The 23533-nt window shown below is 38.4% G+C and overlaps 1 protein-coding gene across 3 annotated transcripts in view; it reads right to left on the bottom strand.

Annotated features, from left to right (window-relative positions):
• Nucleotides 1-15064, bottom strand: part of LOC117663936 (uncharacterized) — a 41630-nt gene extending 26566 nt beyond the window's left edge. The window contains exons 1-5 of one of the 3 annotated variants that reach the window (XM_060689815.2): nt 14861-15064; nt 14091-14284; nt 7356-7437; nt 3230-3336; nt 1093-1193 (exon numbers count right to left, since the gene is read on the bottom strand). In XM_060689815.2, coding sequence (XP_060545798.1) covers nt 1093-1193; nt 3230-3336; nt 7356-7427 — 280 coding nt within the window. In that variant the 5' untranslated portion in view covers nt 7428-7437; nt 14091-14284; nt 14861-15064. Of the gene's footprint in view, nt 1-1092; nt 1194-3229; nt 3337-7355; nt 7438-13955; nt 14285-14860 lie in introns of all 3 variants that reach the window. The other 2 variants (XM_060689816.2, XM_087889527.1) reach the window with 2 other exon arrangements.
• Nucleotides 15065-23533: the final 8469 nt, after the last annotated feature.

Raw genomic sequence — 23533 nt, 5'->3', positions numbered from 1 at the left:
TCTTTTCAGAGTACCTGAAAGAATATTGGGGTCTCAGTCATGCACACGTATATTGTTGTGCTGAAAGTTAAATATAATAGAGGAGAGAAACCATCCAAAGAGTTAAAAGAAACAGATTTAAATTCTGCTGTTTGTTTTGGCTACTATACTGGAACCAGGAAAAGGAAGGTTCCTCCCTTAAAACGTAAATGCTGCTTTCCTGAACAGGAGATTGCTGACATTTTTTTAAAAATTGAATCCTAGATTGAGAAATCATGGAAATAATAGTAATAATGGACAGTCCATTAGAGCACGTGCTGTAACACCTATCAGTTTTAAGGCAATATCTGCTACATATTTGGTAAATATATTTCTATAAAGATCAATTTATGTTTTCATTTATCCTCTTTGGCAATGACTACAGATTCTTCTCTATTTCCATTACATTCTTATCCATGGTTAAATGAGTCATGGTTGACTCAGTTAATAGAGACAGAGAGAGAGACAGAGACGTAGATAGATAGATAGATAGATAGATAGATAGATAGATAGATAGATAGATAGATAGATAGATAGATAGATAGATAGATAGATAGATAGAATACACACACACACACATACACTAATATTTTGTTACATGATTACACTTATTTAGAAGCTACTTTTCTTCTGTACTATTTGGAGGCTTCCTCCTCTTTCATTCTCTTTTGCTTGGAGTACATAAGGTAAAGGTAAAGGTTCCCCTCGCACATATATGCTAGTCGTTCCCAACTCTAGGGAGCAGTGCTCATCTCCGTTTCAAAGCCGAAAAGCCAGCGCTGTCCGAAGATGTCTCCATGGTCATGTGGCTGGCATGACGAAACGCCAAAGGCGCATGGAACGCTGTTACCTTCCCACCAAAGGTGGTCCCTATTTTTCTACTTGCATTTTTACATGCTTTCGAACTGCTAGGTTGGCAGAAGCTGGGACAAGTAACGGGAGCTCACCCCATCATGCGGCACTAGGGATTCGAACCGATGAACTGCCGACCTTTCGATCAACAAGCTCGGTGTCTTAGCCACTGAGCCACCGTATCCCTTTGGAGTACATACCAGTATTTTAACTCTCACAAACCTCTTGAGAAGGTCTTTTTAGATCTTGTATTAAAACGATCTCGGTAAGGACGCCTATGGTAGGAACCTCGGGTGTAATCATCAAAACCGATGTTGTAGGGCCTGCAGAAGTACAAACAAACATAGGCTTCATTCTACAGTACTTGCCTTCATTTCTGTTGAAAATACAGGTAGTCCTTGACTTATAACCAGTCACTTAGCAACCGTTTGAAATTATGACAGCTCTGCCAAGAGCGACTTATAAACCAGTTTCAAAGTTATGACCACTGAAGTTCTTCTGCAGTTGTTCACTCGTATGACTGACCTCAGGGATACTGCATCTATCTCGGCCACCCATCCCACCAGATTCCTTGGTCTGTTGCCTTCAAAGCACCCAAGGGAGACCAAATTTGGGCAGCAGATGCTTCCAGCACACAAAGGGCAGTTGTAGCTCACAGGCCTCGGCGTACCTCCCATCCAGTCACCCAAGGGCCTCCCTCTGTCCCTCAGGTTCCCACAGGCTTCAGGCTGCTCCCAACCTGGGCACTCAGCCTCCAAGGGACCCTAAAGCCAGGCAGCAGACTCTACTGAAACACACAGGGCAGTTGCAGCTCATAAACTTCAGTCTACTTTCCATCCATCCAGCCAAATACTTGCAGGACTCGGTCTGCTGCTCAGCTAGCTCCATGGACCAGCAGCAACTTATCTTTCTGTTTTTTACAGAGGTGCCCAGCTGATGTGATGCAAAGCTCAGCTTTATCACAGATGCTGCCTGCCTCATGGTAACTCTGTGCTATTCTGCAAGGAGGTACTTTGGTTGTAAGCCTCTAGACTAGAGGACTCCTTTTTTAGGGAGTCCTCTAGTCCTCCAGGGAGTCTCCTGTTTGTGGAGTTTGTGAAGCCTCTGAACTACAGGATCTTCTTTGTGTAGATGACTTTGTTCACAGTTCCTCTCATATTAATTATTAAAAATCTTTACAATTTCTCTTTTACCATTTTCATAATTTGTTCCCAAACTTTTACTGCTATTCCCAATTTTGTATGCTATTAAGTAAAAACCAGAAGTTGTTCAAAAAATTTTTCTAAACGTCTTTTTCTGGGAGACTCACTAAATGATGCCTTTCAACTTCACACATAAAGGTATTTATACCAGATTGATGGTATTCTCTCTATATTGTAGAGATTATGTTTCTTGAACTATGATACCATGTTGCTTAGTTTCTGTCTGGGTGTTTGAGCAAAGTGGTATATGCAGTACAATGCAGTGAGCCATGTGCAGATCTGTACATTGGGAAAATGAAACAACCACTTCATAATGCATGGCACAACATAGGAGACCAAACACATCAGGACTAGGTTCAGCTGTCCAACTGCATTTAAAAGACACAGGCCACTCTTTTGAAGACAACAAGGTCCATATTTTGGACAGAGAGGATCACTGGTTTGAAAGAGGGGTTAAAGGGCCATCTATGTCAAAATTGAGCAGCCCTCTCTCAACAGAGGAGGAGGAATAGGACATCATGTATCTCCAATCTACAACACAGTCCTTTTAACAGTTCCAACAAGGCTCCACACCCATTTGCATCACTCGGGTGACCCTGATGACACAGATAAACCTCCAGATGACCTTAATGACCTGCTAAAAGAATGCAAATAACCAGCTGTCTGCAAGGAGTATAAATCCTTCCATTCCCCACCATCCAGTCAGAGTTTAAGAAACCTCTTGGATGAGAAGCAAAATGTCTTCAAAGAAAAACCAGAAAGTCCAATTGCCTCTTGAAAAAACACCTTTGGGACAACCATGACTGAGAATCTTCATAGACACTCTCTGGTGAAAAATTATTTGCCCATGCTTGTTAAATAAATAGCATTATGTGGCTTTTATTTATTTATGCTTTATTGCTTTTTATTCTGCTAATTTAAGCAATTGAAAGTAGCTTCATACTTTTTTTAAAAACAATAACCCAAACTACCGTTTCCCCCAAAATAAGACATCCCCTGATAATAAGCCCAAAAGCCCAATTGAGCGCATGGCAATAAGGCCAAGCACTTATTTCAGGATTCAAATAAATATAAAACAGAGTCTTATTTTTGGGGAAATATGGTACCTAGAAAATAAAAGATGTTACTAAATAATGTAAGATGAGGAAGTAACATACCTCTGTTCCTCTGGATGGTGTTGGTTCCACCATGGAGGGGGTCTCTCTGGAAACTGATTCTGTGGCATGTTCCAAGTATCCATCCAAAAGTTTTCATTGGGTATATTCTGGGCAATTAAAAAATAAGTATTATTCACAATTGTGACTAATCTAGAAATCCTTTAACAGGTAACAAAAGTCATATTATTGACAGAAAGGCAGATTATTATTTCTGGTTGTGCAACAAAGTCATCTTTGCATGACAATATTATGGCACAATGCAAATATTCAATAAGCAAAGCTGATTTCTGTTCAACATTGTTTGGTCAGACTCTGCATTTTTGTAAAACCAAGGAAAACCTGCCTAGAAAACTTTGGTAATTCCGAATTGATATAGGAAATGGCTTTCCTCTCCACTTATCACAGCACAAGTAAAAAAAATTCTTAACCCTAGAAAACTCCACAATGCCTTAATATGGCCTCCAATCAAACATCTAGTCACTACAGAGCTGAGGTGGCACAGTGATTAGTCAGTGGTGGGTTTCAAATTTTTATACTACCGGTTCTGTGGGCGTGGCTTGGTGGGCATGGCAGGGGAAGGCTACTGTAAAATCTCCATCCCACCCCACTCTAGGGGAAGGATACTGTAAAATCTCCATTCCCTCCCCAATCCAAGGGAGGGTTACTGCAAAATCCCCATTTCTTCCCGATCAGCTGGGACTTGGGAGGCAGAGAATAGATGGGGGTGGGGCCAGTCAGAATTTTTACTACCGGTTCTCCAAACTACTCAAAATTTCTGCTACCGGTTCTCCAGAATTGGTCAGAACCTGCTGAAACCCACCTCTGATTAGAGTGCAGTACTGCAGGCTACTTCAGCTGACTGCTAGCTGCAGTTCGGCAGTTCAAGTCTCACCAGGCTCAAGGTTGGACTCATCCTTTCATCCTTCTGAGGGGGGTAAAATGAGGACCCAAATTGTTGGGGGCATTATGGTGACTCTGTAAACCACTTAGAGAGGGCTGTAAAAGCACTATGAAGCTGTATACAAGTCTAAATGCTATTGCTATTGCTATAAGCAAAAAGTCCATAGTTTAAGCAATTAAACTAAGTTATCTGTGAAAACCTAGTTTGAATTTTTAAAATTTTCCCAGAACTTTAATCATATAGATCTGTTGATGAATTTGAAATAAATTGATCCAGAAGACATTTATTGATCCAATAAATTGTTCAGAAGACATTGTAATTATGCATCATTTGCTGGGAAAAATTGCCAGAAGATTCTCTAGTTATGTGTATATAAGAACATAACTGAAATTCCATTTCATATCTGAAGCCTATGTGGCATAACAAGAAGCATATTCTCTACTCCCACTATTTCAAAAAGATAGGAGAAGACCACATAAAAGAGAGGAATGTATAGTACAACTGTATTCATATTAATATAAAAGCAAGTTGAATTCCAGAAACAATTTTCTCTTTGCTAAGCAGAGAGAAAACAGCAGTGGAGCTGTTGTGGCTATAGTTTTTATCAACAGCACAGCTTGACACAGGGTGGTACACCCACATATTTTATCTAAATCTGAAACAACCTTGAGAAGAGGTAATGTTTATCTTATGTTGCTGTCTCCTCCCACAGTGTTTTTAAAAGGAGCCAGAAGCACTCCAAAACATTAAATAAAAAAGCACTTGCTATTACAAAATAGCAGTATTATTACAGATTTATACTGTACATGACCTTTAATTTGTAGAACTCAAGTGGATACATTGTATATAATATTGCCATCTCACTCTTTTCTCTATTATACAACCTATGAAGTGGGTTGGGCTGGAGAGAGTGACTGGCCCAAAGTTATCCAGCTGTTTTATATATAAGACCGCTGGATAACTTTGGGCTAGTCACTCTCTCCAGCCCAATCCACTTCATAGGTTGTATAATAAGCCAGAATTGCTGAAAATAATTTCTTGGAACTACTGAACTATCATGCAGATGCATTCTACGAAAATTGGTACACACCTGTAGTAAATTACAACATATAAAAAATACAGAGTTTTCATACTATATCTCAGCTTAGATTCTGAGAGCTTTCTCCTCTAATAGGTTGAATTTCAGAAGCCAAATCAACAAAATATGTCAGATTCAAAATAAATGGATTTGACGTTATTTTCATGACTATTCTGAATCTCTGATATGATGTTGAAAATCTGCTCAAAACATTCTCTATAGGAAAACTCAAAGTGGTGGGGAGGAGAGAAAGCATCTTAAAATGTTGAACAAATCCCTTGTTCCACCAAATGTTAGAATAGTGATAGAGAGTGTAAGAAAAGATAAAAAGTTACTCTTTTATAGAATGTATTAATTGCATAAAAGAAATTATAAAGGCTCTATTGCAAAGCCTCAGTAACAAGGCAAAGGAAAAGCCACAAATGGAAAAAGGTTAATTATTATGTGGCAGCTTGACCAAAATGTTCAAGAAAGCTCACCCACAAAGGGTGAGAGAAATAATATGCATCCTGTTGTAAATTAGCAAAAGCAATCACTGCAAAACACAGGAAATTGGAAATCAGTAAATAAAAGAAGCCATAACCAAAAGGAATCATGTTGGACACGTACGCAGGATGTAAACAGGCAGGAACTGGGGGGAAGGAGGTATGATGTATACTGGGGGGAAAGGTATAAAAGTATTGTTTGAAACTTTGAAAAGCTCGCTTCATGATCTCAATCCAACTTGGGAAGTGACATGGAGGCCTGCCTTTGCAAACGCATTCCAATAAATTCTCTTGGTTTGTACATCAGAGTTGTCTATCGAATTAGTGAGTATAAATTTTTTTTTAGTGTTTAAATCTCACAGGAGTCTCTGAGCCTCAACTAAATCCTCTCCTCTCCTCTCCCCACTCTCTTCTCTACCAGCTGTCCCTCTCTGTTTCCTTTACTTTCTCCCCTCCCTCTTAAAGAAAAAAGTTGAAGCCCAAGAAAATAATGCATTCATCTCTGACTTCTGCCATTTCAAATAGCAGAGGCCTTCTCCATGGCAGAACAACCAGTTTCATATATTTTGACACTGACTGCTCTCACATACAAGTAATCCTCAACTTATGACCACAATTGAGACTAGAATGTCCATTTTGTCCATTTCTAAGCAAGGCGGTTGTTAAATCAGTCATGCCCAATTTTACAACCTTTTTTGCCTTAATTGTTAAGCAAATGGTTGCAGTTGTTAAGTGATCATATGGTCACTAAACAAATTCAGATTCTCCAAATTATTTTGCTTGTCAGAAGCTGGCTGGAAAAGTTTCAAACGGCCATCATATGACCGGGGATGCTGCAACCCTGGTAAATACATGGCTGGTTGCCAAGTGTCCAAATGGGAAAGCTGCAATGCTTGTAAGTGAAAGACCAGTTGTAAGTCATTTCTTTTCAATGCTCTTGTAACTTCAAAAGGTCACTAAACAAAAGGTTGTAAATCGAGGATAATCTGTATAGGCTCTTTCTCCTCTTTGCCTTTGATCTCTCTATCACACACCTATTCTCCTCTTCTGGTGTTGATCTTCTTCTCTTATGCATTCATCCATTCCTCTCTTGACCACAGTTCATTTACACCTGCAGCATGTTCCCTTTCTTCTTCTGTTTTATAGATGGCATTTAGCACCAGTGAGATTGGCAAAAACGTATTCCAGCCTATCATCTAAATGTTGGAGATGTGGCCATAAATTAGGAACATACTACCACATGTGGTGGATGTGCCCCAGTATTAAAAATTTTTGGTATAAAATCAGAAGGGGGTTAGAAGAGATTACACTTGAAACTCTGATTTCAAACCAGAGTTGTTTCTTCTAGGAATGATTGATAAGAAAATGGAGAAAAGTTTGTGCTACATACCTTTGCATATCCAGCATCACATTAATTTCCTCAAATTTTCAGCCACAGTATTGAGGTTCTAGACATCATTCTTTTCATTTTGTTCATAAAAAATAATTTTATAAAACAGTACACTTTTTGAACCAGATTATTTTCTGAAGAAAAATAACCTTTATTCTCCAAGAATTATTTTTGTGTTTTTGTGTGTATCCATGTGTGTGTGTGTGTGTGTGTTTCTCTGATGTCTGTAATAAGAAACTAGAGCTGAGAGTTGGGAACAGAAAAAAACTTACATTTTGGTGAAACCACTGATCATGGCATCTTCTGGGGAAGCTCTGCCTTCGTGGGAAAAAACCACTGCCCATATTTCAAGGCCTGTGTGGAATTAAAAATAATAAAGTATATCGGCATTATATTTAGATACATTCTGTTTAGAAATCTTCTAAACAGAAATGCACAGAAATTTATGGCTAATGTCACTATGCAAATCTCTTTCCACAGCAGTGTTTCTCAAACATTCTGTAATGGTCCAATAAACATTCAAAAAATAGGGGACACCCTCCCCCCGATTACACAATTATCCATCTCCCCACATATTGTCCTTAAGAGCAGGGATCATACTTTTTGGCAAATAATGTATGCCCTGACATCTTCTCCATCTTAAGAGGCTTTTTTAAATTAAATTTTATACCAAAACAATCAATTCAAAATTAAATTATAATCAAATTACTATTATTTATCATTGTGCGATACCTTGAGCTCATTATATACACATACCCATGCATTTAATGTGTTTAGTATTTTGTGCTCAAATACCACCACACTTAGACAGTACTCATGATAGTGTGGGAAGTCCTCGCTCCAAGAAGAATGAAATATTTTGGGAAATATTTAAAAAGGCAGAATATTATATTTCCCTAAAGAAGAAATGGAGAAACTTGTTTTTAGAGGCAGAAAGCAGCCCCCAGTCTTTCTTAATAGCCCACAGCAGATGCCAGCAATTAAAGAGATAAAGAGCTTATTGAAAGAGGAAGCAAACTATCTAGATGGTTCCATTCATAAGGAAAGCAAATATTGCAGGCAGAAATCCATTCAAGACAGGATATTTCAAAACTCCTTGCAGCAAAGTTTGACAGCTAACATAAGCAGAATGGTAGGATTAGAACGAGCAGCCCCTCGCCCAAGATCCAACACAGCCATTAGCCGCAATAGGAATTGCCCAACACCCTTTCAGAACACAAACTCCTTCATTGCACAATCTCCAGAACAGTTCAAACTTCAAAGTCCAGAAACCTATAATGATCCATCCACTAATTATTCAACCATTTGGTCTGCTGCCCCAGAACCACAAACTCTGGTGGTTCTGTTCATCAATAAACAAGTAGAAAAACATGATAAAAACAGAAAAAAATAAAAATGCAAAGCCATCATAACTACCACATATACATTTTGGATTATTAAGATGGCCCCACTATTAGCATCCCAAAGAATCTAAGAGTTTTCCAGTTGTGTAATCAATTTTGACTGGGGATTGCCAAATACAGATTATTATAATTATTTGCAGAGAAGGTGGAAATATATGCAGGAAATGATGCTGTTTGTCTAATGGATATATGTATCCCTGAATGGAGCAACCCATTTCACATTTTACAATTTTGGTAAATAAGGTATGAGAATGAAGATACAACTACAAACAGCCTTCAATGAGAACTACTAAAACTCCAGCACATAGCCACACTGAATTGTTGTCCATAGAGTTTCAATGTATAAAATGGCCACAACTGAGCTTATGCTTAAGAAAATCACAGCAGCAATACCATTTTTTCTATGGATTTCATGGTAGTGCATATTGCTGGTCATTTTTCATTTGATTATGTAATTAAAAAGCTGTATACATACATGCACCCTGGTATGCAGCAATTCATCAATTTTACATGAAGATGAATCAGGGTTTTGGTGGAAATCAAAATACAGGCAGTCCACATTTAGTGACCACAATTTAGGCCAGCAACTCAATTATTAAGCAAAGAGGTCACTAAATGAAACCACTACTTACAATCTTGATTCAGCTTTCCTTTGCTTTACAGATTTGCAAAGGTTATAAATGCAAGAACTGGAGGCAAGGTTATTTTTTCATCAAAGCTCACTTTTTGTTGTAATTGTGAATAGTTGTTATATGAGGTATTCATTAAGCAAGACTATTTGTGTAGATTTATAAAACTTGCCTTGAAACTTAATGTGTACAGGTAGAAGGAATTTATAAAATCTTATGCGCAAAGGGAAAACGGACTTTATTATTTTACTTCTTTGCCATTTCTTTGAAGTAACTGTATTTTCACAGACCCTTTTCATAGACAGTCTATCTATCCACAGGTAGTCAAATATCATTATATTGCACCCTGCTGCAAGTTCTCATTTACATGTATGCTAACGGTAACAGAATTATGGTCACTGGTTCTTAATAGTTCCCCAAGCCTTGCAACTTGTTCACCATTTAAGAATAAATCTAGAGTCCCTTCTTCCCTGCTCAGTTCCAACAAAAAATGTTTAAAGCACAGTCACTTAGGATGCATAGAAATTTGGCTTCTTTTTGTATTCTTTGCATGAAAATACCTACTGGTAGTTTACATGAAGATAAGTGATGACTACCCCATTATTAAAGTAACATTTCCTTTCCATTCTCTATTTCACTGTGTCAAGATCACTATTATCATTTTAATCAAGTGGACAATAGAACTTCCTTAAATCTATTTTACATTTGTGGCAGAATGAAGGAATTTGGTCTTCCAAAGTTTCTAATGAGTTAGATCTTATAATCTCTTTGATATAAATAACAAACCTTCTTCAGTGCATACAAGACTTTTCTTTACATTCCACAATTCCCTCCCTTGCATTCCAAATCTACCCATCCCCCTCCGTTTCTGTTGTCTGCTTGTGAGGGGTGTGTGTGTGTGTGTGTGTGTAATGAGTCAAAGCATGACACAATGCTTGTATCCAAGAATGATTATGTCCTACTGGTTATTTCCATTCCATCAGTTTTCCATCATATATTCCTGCTCATAGCCAAACACTGTAATTACTTAGCAACGATGCTGTCACACATGTACATGGTGCACATTCAAATATTGCTGGTGTTTTATTCACAGCCTTTCTTACATTGTCATAGACACTGAAAACCAATTGTTTTCTGTACTGAATACTTAGTGAAACACTTAACAACTGATCAAGTTCAAGGTTACCAGGGAAAGAAACAGATACTTCTATGCTCACACTCAACTATTACGTTTGGCATCATTTTTATTTGTTGAAACATTATCTAGCAGCTAGATAATACATTATAGTGCTAGTCAAAGCTATCTCTGTGAATATTTTGCCAAATCCTGTCTTCAGACTTGTATAAAATCAGGTCTGAGTTTTTCTGATAATTTCTGGCATCCATTAACCTACTTCCAATATTAGCCTTCTCCCTTATGGTACTTTCCAAAATATCTACACAACCGAAACTGGATGCTGCCTAGCACTTTTGATGTTATGCACCAGCAACTGTTTGTATTTAAGTTCAGGTGGACACCATATAAATGGCTTCCTGGCTGGCTTCTGACAAGCAAAGTCAACGAGGGAAGCTGGATTCGTTTAATGACTGTGTGATTCACTTAATGACTGCAGTGATTTTCTTACCAACTATGTCAGAAAATGGTCATAGCAGTGAAAACTCTGGTCCCAATTGTGGTTGTAAATTGAGGATTACTTGTACTATTTCTTCAATGTCTTGAAACCTCTAAGATCTGTCTGTCCATCTAACCAGTTGAGATTAAGGAAAATGCAGCATTTCTGAAAATACCACCTACTTGCATTTGGGTTTCAGAACTAATTTTCCAAATGTCTCTGATGCCAACATACACCAGAATTGATGCTCCTCCCTGATACTATCAAGCTATTTTCCTAGTTAATAAACCAAACTGTAACTATATAAATATTCCTGCCTATGGAGGAAGCTTTATGTCAGAAGGACCAACACTGAAAAGATGACATGCCTGAGTGAATGTGCAGACTTTAGACAATCTAAGTAAAAACTATTTGCAAAAGTAATTATTATTCTACAGTATGCAGTAGGAAATATAAAGCTTACTTAAGCATTCCATGAACAAGTTTTATCACTCTGCTGAAACTGATTTGACTATTTAGGAGGGCACTGGAAGGCTTGCCTAAATGGACTAGAAATATTTTAAAAAAGACTACATTGGGGAGTTAAATGCTTAAATTTGAAATTACAAATAGAAATATAGAACCGACTTAGAACAGATAGCTTGTTTTCATATATTCTACAACAGCAAGGATTCTTAAAACAATTCAAAAAACTTTTCATCCAGATTAGAAAATCCATAATAATGTGAATAAAATAGGAATCATACAGAGTCAGCTACATGAACTCTAAAGGACCCTCTCTATTCACATTATTGTAAGAGAGAAAAGTGCTTGCTTGGAGATTATATTAAAAATCAGCTAAACTCCATTAAGTGGTAATGTATCTTCTGATGAGGCCTAGCTGTCACGGAAGGACAGCCATATGGAAAACATTTGAGGGGCCTCACTGTCAAAGACAAGGACATATATGTTACAAAGAGTTACTTAATCCAATAAATTTACCTAAGAACAGCAATAAATCTCCCATTAGCAACCATAGCACTTAAGGAAAAGTTGTGTAGCTAAAATAATCTTATAAACTAGCAAGTAATGGTTTAGTAATTAGGATGTACAAATTATCAAATGTATGTTAATCATATATGGAAAATGCATGAGCTCAGCGAATCCTTTGTCTTGGATATGTATAAAAACAGTTCTATCAGAGCTCTTTCTTGGTTCAAAGTTTCAGATACAAATCTGGCTCTGAATCTGCGCAATAAACTGACTCTGGCTGACCCAGGAATGTTGTTCAGTCTCAATTTTTCCACAACAATTAAAAATGAATATAATTTAGTAACTCTACTTGGTATTATATCTAATTATATCTAATAATACCAAATATAAGCAAAATAAAAAGTGACAAAAGGTGAGAGAAGTCCTTTAGGGAAAAAAAGTCACTACTATAGGCTAACAGCTATAGAAATCAAGTAGATTACCATACATCTCATTTATAAAAGAAAAAAAATGTGATATGCCACCATCTGGTGAAGATCTTGGAAATAAAACTGAAGCAATTCACACTTTCACTTAAGAGGAACTTCGATAGGATAAGAAAAGCAAATATAATCTAAACATGTTAACACAATACTTATGTGAGATTTAAATTTATCAGTTTGAATCAACAGAAGACTCTGTGAACAACACAACAGCTTTATTTGAACTTTTGCAAAAGTTGGCCTTCTGTGCTCATGTGGGTAGAGCCACAGAAGAGCAATGATACAAATGAATACAGGAATAAATACAGTTCCAATAAAAACCCACCCATCACTGCCCTTTATCACTATTGGTCAATTTAGGTCAGTTGAGTTTGGGCTGCACAATCCTGACAGATGGTTTCCGGGACATGCTATTCCCCCTGACAGTTGTTATATCTTGATCATAACAACACGTAATTTTAGCATGACAACTTGCTTTCCTGCCAATGTTAGCATGACCTGACCTGGAATGTACTAATAAATGTATGGCTTTGGTATTTTCCTAAAACTCTCATTCTTATGTCTCACAGCTGGTGTCCCATACAGAGGATAAATATGGCGTTACTATTGCTCTCTTCTTTACAGAAATAATTCTCATTTCTCTCACTCGGGAGTGGAAATATCCAATATTAACGTTTCAGCACAAAAGTTACTCAGTTATCTTTCTAAATGCACATTGTTTCTCAAGACCTTTTTTTTAAAAAAAGGATTCGTGCTAGAAGGCTAAAAGTGTATTTTCAAAAGCAAGAGCCAGGCAGTCAGTCTTTAAAGGGAAGGAAATGGTGTAAAAATACAAAGATAATGTTATATACTTTCTTCTTTCTTTATATTTTTTTTACCTGTCCCCCTTTTTTTTCCTCTGCATTTCTTTTTTTTTTTAAAGTTTGTATTAGGTTTTTATTTTCATTTTAAACTTTTAATAAAAATTATTTTAAAAGCGAGGCAAATTGTAAGGAGAAAAGGGGTGAGGGAGCTAATAACGCTAAAACTCAAAGAAAACTAACAGCGGAAACATAGAGACAGACCATCTCTAACACACTTTTTCTCAAGATTATGCTCTGAGGATGACTAAATAGTTTTCTCCACCGCGGTGTCCTGAAACCTCTAGTAGCTAACAACTAGGAATTTACATTCACACCTTCCACTTTAAGGACTCTAAATAATGGAAGCTGTTTACAAACTAGTTCTTAAAACCTATTATAGGAGGCAGCCCCTTATTCCCAAGAAGTGACAGGGTAGCCACGAGCTGCCTGCTTAAAAATAGTCGCCATCCACGCGTGAACTGTTGCATCGACCTCACGGTGCGCAGAAGGCACAACTCAGCATGGTTCCGGATTCACCGTCCGCGACACAACAGAGGCGTAAACAAATATCAATCTTTCCCCCCTCTCCCCACCCCAGACTATGGTGTTTCTCAACTCATTCTGAAATAGGGCCGAAGCAATAAGCAACACTTCTCGTGCACAAGTAGACCCGTAATTTATACTCTTTCTGATCGCCAAAGTGAAAATCTGTTTTAAGAGTATCTTCAAAATAGTCGGAAGAAGGAAAAGAGAAATCAAGAAATAATTACAGTAATAACAAGGCTATTACAGCAACTCCTAAAAATTATACGACATTCTAGAACATGTGTTTAATTATAAATATAATTAAACCACTCTTGAGAAAGCCTGCTCTTCCCCCTACCCTCATTCTCCCCTACCGGCTTATATTACACAAAGTCAACAGACTGACCTTGCTTCAGAATCTTGTATAGTCATGGTTTTAAATAATGCGCAATATTCCACAGCAGTTACTTTGGTTTCAGGTCAGTCTTGCTTCCTCATCGTTTGCCCAGATACCTAAGAAAACCAGTCTTGGAAAACTTACCAAGCCAGCATCTACTTCGGCTTTGCTTTAAAACAGGGATCCAGTCCAATTTGACCGCTCACCAGAAACGTTGAGGGCTGACTGGAGTTTTATTAAAGATCAGACTTGAGGTGCGGGCTGATAACCTTGAAGTCTCCACCCACAGGCTCAGAGGGAAAGCGCAGTCGAGTAACGCGGAAAATAAAGATATTGGACTGTTGGAAGATATGAGAAACTCAATATTAAAAGAGCAGGGAAATTCCCCTAAAAGAAATAAGCAGAAACCCAGGCAGAGTTTCAGCCCCCACCTTTATCAATGGGCCATTAAGAAACTGAAGCCACCCTATTTTCCACAACAAAGGAAGGACAACATTCCAGGGGCCTGCAACATCCAAACAGATATATGGGACACAGGAAAGAAAAACAAATACCCAAAAAGGAAAAGAAATCAAGCCAAAGTAATTTAAACACATGAGAAAAAGGAGAAAACACAGAAATAGCAAGCTGAATAATTATAGGGAACGAACAACTACAAAGGGCTGGGAAAAACAGAGAGTGGACTATAAAACAATTATTTATTTGCCAGATCCAGGACGGAAGAACCCAATCACAAACAAAAACAGGATTTCAACACCATAAAACAATCACACACACAAATCAAAGGATTCACACGCCAAATCAAAAGAATTTCAAAAGACTTTAAAGGGTCACATAGAAAACGCTCTGCTTGTATTTGTTTCTTGCCTGCCTTCCTATAAACAATAAACTAATTCTGCTCTCAAGCAGCTGACCTCCAATCATTGGCGAAGTAATCTCCCAGCCGGAGTTTTGAATTTAAGAAGGGAAAGCTCTGCCTTCTGACAATCCTTAAAGGGAAAGGCTACTTTTTCCTTCCAACAGGACCAAGCAACAACCTCTCTTAAGACGCGCTTCTTTTCGCCTTTGCACTGGCAGGCAGGAAAGCGGCGCACAAGAACGCCCGCATTTTCGAGAGCAAGGAGGGACCAAACGTTCATGCAGACGTTTCCTTTGGCAATTGGCCAGGAAAATGAGACCTATGAGTTAACAGGATAGGATGAAAAAGAACCGGAGGGGCCAAATGTATTTTTCTCTCTCTTATAACAAAAATGCATGTAGAATGTTAGCCCATTAATTCACATAGAGTGTAGTATTAGCATTATGCCAAATGCATGAAGGGTTGTGGGGGTATAAGATAATAAGTTGTAATTTTCCATTTAATACTGTATTTTATAATTTATATGGGGTTTCTCCTTTGGTCAAATTATCTAGAGTTAGTACCTTAACATACAGCCACACTGCTACATATCCAAAGTACAATCATGATTAAATTTTCTTTTCAATTGTATACATTGTAGATACCACCTTATCTTTAGCTGTTCTTAAATTCCCAGTAACAAAGAAAATAGTTAAGTCTAACCTTGAGAAGGCTGAGAAGGTATCTAACCCAAACCCACTTTGATATTTTTCTTCCTCAAATGTTTCTTTCATTTGAGCAATGTTATTTTCTATTGCTATGTTGCAATTCTTATGAAATGTATGAAAAAAGTGAGGCATGTGATGTGGGGAGGTGTGAATGCTTAGCAAGTTTAGGTGACAATAAGAGCTTAACTAATGTTGAAGAAAAATCCATCTGGTTCAGTTCCAAGCGGGGAGAAAGGCACTTGAAACAAAATGGAAGCCGGAGGCTGATTGAAAAGAAGGTCCATTTATTGGTGAACAGAACCACCAGGGTTTGTGGTTCTGGTGCAGCTGACAAAATGTAGTTGACAGTGGGGGTTTTTTATACCTTCTTTGGGCTTTGTATTTGAGCTTCTTGTTCCTGTGCAAGAACATGTCCTTTAATATTCTATTGGCTGTTGTCAGATTCCTATGGGGTCATGTAGGGGTCATAGCTGGCTCTATAAGCAAAAGAGGAAATGCAAATCCTATGTGTTTGTCTGAGCTAATCTGGTCAACCTCTGGCTTATTGTTTATCTGAGCACCCAGGTTTCTGTGACTTTGAAGTTTGGACTGCTCTGGGGGTGGTGCAATAAGGGGTTTGTATTCTGAAAGGGTGTTGGGCAATACCTATTGTGGCTAATGGCTTTTGTCCTGTGTTGGATCTTGGGTGAGGGGCTGCTTTCTAATCCTACCATTCTGCTTTTATTAGCTGTCAAACTTTGCTGCAAGCAGTTTTGAAATATCCTGTCTTGAATGGATTTATGCCTGCAGTATTTGCTTTGCTTATGAATTGAGCCATCTAGATAGTTGGCTTAGTCTTTCAATAAGTTCTTTATCTCTTAAGTGTTGGCATCTGCAGTGGGCTATTAAGAAAGACTTGGGGACTGCTTCCTGACCCTAAAAACATGTTTCTCTATTTCTCCTTCAGGTAAATATAATATTCTGCCTTTTTAAATATTTCCCAAAATATGTCACTCTTCTGGAAGGGGGGGGGGAGGCTTCCCACACTAACTTTAAACATTTAGGTGTGATAGTAATTTATAGGTGGTCGGAAGGCATGTGACCAAACTGGGCCTGCAAAGGAATGATGTGGAGTAAGCTGACAGGCATAGGATGATTATAAAAGTATGCTTTTTCATTACTTGGGGTGGTCTCTTACCTGTGCGTATTGAGATCCACCAGCCTTTGCAAACAGTTCAATAAAATTGTTTTGTATGCCAATAACTTCAAAGTTGAGTTTTACTAAAATAAGATATTGAATTTAGCAGTTGGAACAGGTAAAATGTGTAATAGGCCAGAACACACAGTTGTAGCTGATTAGTTAGTGTGAGAAACACACTCTCTCGGCTTGTCCACCCAACCGCTCTGGAAGCTGAGGTAGGCAAATCCTTGGTTCGAACCAATGTTTGATACTAATGGGCCTGAAACCGGAGCTGGTTCCCCTTTGTCAGCTAGATAAATTGCTGTATTAGCAAGAATGTATTTTTGTCTTCATGACCCAGACAGATGCATCCTGTTGTTCTCTGGGAACTGCTGTCTCAAGATGTCACATGCCAGACTTAGATAATGTATGTTACTCCCTTGCTGTATTATCTCAACTCCCATGTCTGGAAGGAACAGTTTAATTCCTTATATTACCTTATATGTCTATATAGAAACTGTTACGCATTAAACACTATATAAGCCCCACTTTGTACAACCCTTCGGGGTTCAGACATTTTGCTTGCTTTTGCAATTTGAACCTGCGCAAATAAACTTTCCTACAATGAAGAGTTTGGCCTAGTCTTGTCTTTCCTACAACAAAGCAAACAGTAACCAGTCACAAATTTGACAATCATTAAGTGAAGCAACAAGCAGTTTTGTGCAAAATACGTTCTTGCAAGAGCGGGTGGCTAGTAGGCACATCCAAGAACAGATTCCAGCAACTTTTATTCCCTCCACCCAAAGCATAAGGCCCTCCCTTGCAGCCCCCTTGACCACAAGTTCACACTCTTCCCAGAACACCTAATTTTGTTGCGAACTTCCCCATTTTTATCTGTCTCCCCACCAGGGATGAAATCTAAATTTTTTTGCTACCGGTTCTGTGGGTGGGGCTTAATTAGTGGGCGGGGCTTGGTGGTAAGGTAACTGGGAGGGCGTGGCTTGTTGGTCAGGTGGACGTGGCCAAGTCAATGTCACTTCTTTGCCCTTTTTTAACCTACAAAACACAACACAACACAACACAACAGGCTCACCCACAATATAAAAGCAGCTGTGCTAGACCCAAAATGGCCCCTGCAACAAGCAGGAACCTCACACAGCCACAAAAAGCCCAAAAAACCAACTTTCACACTTTACACACACAAAATTCCACATACAGCTTTGTGAGATTTTTTGTGTTTGTGTAGTTAGAGTGAAACACTACAGAAACACACTAAATCTCAGATAGCTGCACAAATATTATTTTATTTTAATTTATTTTTATTTTTATATAAAAGCAGCTAAATTTAAAACTTCCTAAACTTTAAATGGCTAGGTCTAAAAAAAGAACAACTAAAAAAAACCCCAATTAACTATTTTTTTAAAACTCCCAAAGGGGGAAAAAACTTACCCAATAGAACATGGGTTTCCAACCTTGGCAACTTTAAGACTTGTAGACTTCAACTCCCAGAATTCCTCAGCCAGCTTTGCTTTGCTGGCTGAGGAATTCTGGGAGTTGAAGTCCACAACTCCCTGCCTGCTTGATTGCAGGCAGGGAGATTCAGTTGCTTGCTGATGCAATGGATTGCAGCAGGGATTACAGCAATGCGTTGCGACCAGCAGCTAAGGTAAGCAAGCAGAGGGGGGGAGTGGGAGGGATTTTTGCTACTGATTAGCAGTAAAAGAAAAGTTTTTTTTCTTTTACATAGCTCTGGCGATCCAAGCTGAGTTGCCTGATTAGCAGGCAACTCAGCTGGGATCGTCAGAGTTTGGTTCCTCAGAGCCATTTTAAAGAAAAAAAAAGGTTCTGATGATCACGCAGCTCAGCTGGGCATGAGGGGCGGGGGCAGGGATTTTTGCTACCAGTTCTCCGAACTGCCTGCCGCCATTGCTACCTACTCGCCCGAGCCGGTCCGAACCGGGAGCATTTCACCCCTGCTCCCCACCTTTTGTCCAGTTCCCCCCTTTTCCTTTAAACTACCTTTTGCCCTTTCAACTATAAGTTGGTTTCTTCATGCCTATGCATTTTGCTTTGTTACAGAAAAGAGACCACACCAGCTCTTTATCGAAAGGAAAGGTTTATTGCGCAAGGTTCAGCAGCGATAGCTCAAGCAAAGTCTGAACCCCAAGGGGTTTTTGCATACAGGTTTATATATTCTTTTCAGTCAGTATATTCATTTCCGGATGTATACATGATTACCATATATGGGTATGACATGCCCAGTTCCTTGGTCCTGCTGGGGTAGCCCAACAAAGGTGAGATGTCACGTATACAAAGAGCGGGGACTTAATCCCATCAGTCCTCTCATTCAACAATGTCATGTAGGCATTGAGAGCGGGGACTTAATCCCATCAGTCCACTTTATCTTAACCCACAATTCCTGTTTCTTTAGGATTTTAGTGGCATACACATAATAAATTGAGACAAGCAATTAATTTCTTCATTATGTGTAAGGTTATGTGGTTAAAACTGTTGGCTAGTCTATTTTTACAAGCTGACTTTCTTTTTAGGACCGCAGACATTTTCTGTTTTCCACTCTTGGCTTGACCTTTTTTCCTTAGTGTACCAAGACCCTATTGAACTTCTAAACATACATTCTCAAAAGGTACATCCTTTTTGCAAAAACAACACGATCTCCATTTTACATTAGAGAGTGCTAATGTAGTGCTAACATTATGCATGATGCAATCTATGCTGTGATTGGTTGCTCAAAGTATAAAGGGGGAGTTTCCCTTTTCCCCCTTCTTTTTCTGTATATTCTGTATACTGTTTTAGATTTACCTCATGGTATTCCTGTGTTCATGATATCTTATATTCTTCCATTTCTGGATGATGTCAAAGACTGCTGTAAATTTGAATATTAAATATATTTATATAAAAGACTACAAGTTTATGCCAGTGTCTCCGACTTCATCTGGAGAGCTGCTCCACAATTCTTTGACAAGAAGTATTAGTATAGCTGCTTGCTAACTGAAGCTGAGGGGACTGACCACATATAGAAAATGTTATTTTAGTGGAGGGATGTGGCTAAGGAACATTGCTAAGAAACTTTGCAAGCAAGTCTGTACCTGGAATAAAGGAAGGTGACATGATATTTACCTTAAGCTGTAGGAAAGAGGTCTGGACAAGGGTCTGGAGGTGAACAAAGTTTGTCATTAGCATGCTAGAAGCACAGCCCCCTAAATATTTAGATGAGCATTATAGAGATCATGCTAAGAATATTATGAGATGGAACATGTTACATGTGATTGCATGTGCAGTAGGTAAAACTAGGAAGTTGCAAATAACCAATGAATGAAGTTATATCCTTATGCTTCCCTGTGCAAAAGTATAACATGTATAAAAAGCTTGCTGTAAATAAGCCTTGGAGCTGTTTTGCTGAAACTATCAGCAATATGCCCCTTCGCTTCTGCGCAGAAATAAACTGTTCGAATTCTATTTTCCTCGATTCCACATGATTCCTTGGCTCATCACACCAGATGAATGAACCCAGTGTTGGCACTGGCCAAAACATTCATACTTCACAATTCAACAACTGAGCCATAAAATATAATTTTCAAATCACAATGGAAGGATGATAGCAGACACTTTCTGATATTTTGCTGCCATTAATACAGCTTTCCTGCTACAAAGTCATTGATTTTAACCCATAACTGAGCATTAAGACTTAACAAGACATGTGAATCCAATTGTTTTATTGTTCTTAAGGAGGGTTGACCAAAAGGAGGAAGGAGATGTATGTTTCACCTACAATAAAAATGACTAAATATCTCTTCTCTTTCTTAAGTATTTAGAATTCCTTAAGTCTTAAATATTGCTCCTTTAGGGAGAAGTATTGCCCTTGGCCTCTGAAATGCCTTTCTTAAGGATTGTTCATCTTATGACCTCTTTTCTCATTCAAAAACTATTCTGATTTTCTTTGGAAAGCTTTTTAAATTGTGGGTCAATTTTTAAGCTTCACACTGTTATGTTTGGGTTTTGTATTTCCTTTGTTATTTGGCTATTCTATGTTTTATAACATTACTTCTATCAGTTAACTTTTACCTATACCAGATATTTTAAAAGACATTATATGTATTTAATTTAACAAAACATGCTTTATATTTCTTTTGTCCTATATCTTAAACATTGTAGAGCATTAAATGGTTTTACATGTTTTGGAAATCCAATTCCCCCATAATTGTTAATCAATTAATACCCATTTATTAAATAGTATTTAGGTTAATGACAGATGAGATTCAAATATCACTTGATAGTCAAAGTTACAGTTAGAATTTTCTAAGATAACAATGGCCTTAAAACAGTTAGTCACTAAAGTTTAAAAATTTACATAGGTGACAAACCCAAACAAATAGATCTTAATCTACATATCTTTAGGTCTCTTCCCCCTTATGTGTTATAAAGGAATAAAAGTAGTTGTATTCCACTGCACTTTTGAACAAGGTGACTAAAGGCTTTCATCTTGGGTATGCACTGCAAATACTGAATAACATCCCTCACCACTGACCATGTTGACTGCAATTGCTAGTCATTGTAATGCAGTGGCTTTAGGATCTCACTTTTAATCTAGGAACCAAACCCTTCTCTCTTTCTCTTTTAAGATGATCACTAGATTGGTAGATTATTTCAGAAAATTGATGTTTGAAAATTGCCTTCACAAATGTATTTAAGCTTGCAAACTGCAGCATACTGACCTTATCATTGGTAATCAAATTATTATTAATGGCTCACTGCCAATATGAAGGGACAATTCAAGAAGAGTACTATACTACTAGTATCTGAACTGAGTCCTAGGACCTCACTTCTGTAAATGCCTTGAATGTAAAAAAAGGATAAATTATCAGATCTATAAATGTTAACTTGTTGGAAAGGTAGCCAACAGTATTAATATTTTGTCCCAATTTAGTTGTTAAGGTTCCACTGAGCCTTCTCCAATTATTGTATGAGAAAATCTGACCCACAACGTATGATTTATATGAAGTATTTTGATAGAAGGGGCTATTTGTAGTTCATAGTTCAACTCTGGGATCCTTGGTACTCTCTTGAGCATGATTGTTTTCTTGAAGATGTTTCATTACTAAACTAGATAACATCATCAGTGCTAGTAGTGCTCTCATTTTATATACTAGTGGTTTGCCCTGTTAGTGTTGTTGGGAATGGTCTTGGTAATTCTTTGATTTGGGCTGTTGTTTTGATTTGGGTTCTTTGCTCATCTGAGTATTGATTGCTGGTGAGGAAGTGGCTTGGTTTTTTTTGTTTCCTTTTGGAGTTTTTGATTGCCTCTTTTGAATGATATGTAGATGTTGTTTATGTCTGTTTGCTTATTGATGGCTGATTTTTCTGCCAGGCTTCCAGGAACGTAAAATTTTTTGGTCTTGACTTGGTCTAGGATTCTCATACAGGTAGTCCTCAACTTACAACAGTTCATTTAATGACCATTCAAAGTTAACGGCTGTTAAAAAATTACTTATGACTGTTTTTCACACTTATGACCATTGGAGCATCTCCGTGGTCATGTGACCAAATTTAGATGATTGGCAAGGGTTTCATATTTATGACAGTTGCAGTGTCTTAGGATCACATGATCTCTTCTTGCAAGCAAAGTCAATGGAGAATCCAGATTCACTTAACCATGTTACTGACTTAACAAATGCAATGATTCACTTAACAACTGTGGCAAGAAAAGTTGTAAAATGGGGGAAACTCAATTAACAAATGTTTCATTTAGCAACATAAATTTTGGGCTCAATTGTAGTCATAACTTGAGGACTACCTGTAGTTTCCCAGCTGGAACAGTAGTTAAATCTGTCCATGTGTTGTGAAATTAAGAAGGCTTCTTCGTATTTTCTGACTGCTAGTTGGTATACATCAGGGGTGTCAAACTCGATTTCATTGAGGGCTGCATCAGCATTGTTTGACCTTGGGGGGATGGGAGGGCATGGCCAGGGTGGGCATGGCCAGCTCAACGTCACTTGTGTTGGGGGTACCAATGGTAACCTGAGCACTCTGCCAATGAAAATGGGCTCCCGAGCTCCGTTTTCACTTGCGACAACCTCCTGCAACCCTCTGCCAGTGAAAACAGAGATCAGGAGGGCCACCCGCAGCCCTCGCGATTTTAGTTTTTGCTGGCAGAGGCACCACGGGCTGGTCCTTCACTGTTTCCAGGATCTAAGCACCCCACGGGCCGGATCCGGGCCCTGGGCCTTGAGTTTGACAACCCTGGTATACATGGATGCATTCTACTAGTCTTCTGCCTGTTTGTCCTACATAGTGGCCATTGCAGTCCTTACGCTGTATGCTGTAGATGAGTTTTCTGGTGCTGCTGGATCTTTCTGGTTTACTTAGGATGTTTTGGAGGGCTTTAGTTGGTGTGCATGCTATGATAATGTCATGTGGTTGTAAGCGTCTGATGGTGGTTTCTGAGATGTTTTTGATGTATGGTGCTGTCATCCTTTTAACAGCTTGTGTTGAGTGGTTAAGCACTTTTTGATGAAGTTGTGTGGATACCCATTTTGTTGGAAGAAGTTATAATCTATTAGCTTTTTCTGATGCTCAGGATTGCTATAGTGTGTTTGTGCTTGTCTAAATAGTGTTTACCCAACTTTTCTTATGGGAGGTTGGGTTGTTGCTTTGGCAGTAGAGCAGTGGCAGCAGGAGGCTCCACCCACCCGTCTGGATGCCATCAAATATGCTCTGCACATGTGCAGAAGGTTCTGTGCTTGTGCAGAAGTGGTGCGTGAGCGAGCAAAGCGTGCGCACGTGCGAACCAATAGCAAAGATAAGTGAAACCCACCACTGCAGTAGAGCATTTGGTTGGTTTGGA

Source organism: Pantherophis guttatus, chromosome 3 (genome assembly GCF_059756535.1).
Source record: "Pantherophis guttatus breed Tessera chromosome 3, ASM5975653v1, whole genome shotgun sequence".
In the NCBI taxonomy this organism is placed as follows: domain Eukaryota; kingdom Metazoa; phylum Chordata; class Lepidosauria; order Squamata; family Colubridae; genus Pantherophis; species Pantherophis guttatus.
Note: the sequence above shows the minus strand (reverse complement) of the source record. Positions and strands in the feature narration are given on the sequence as shown.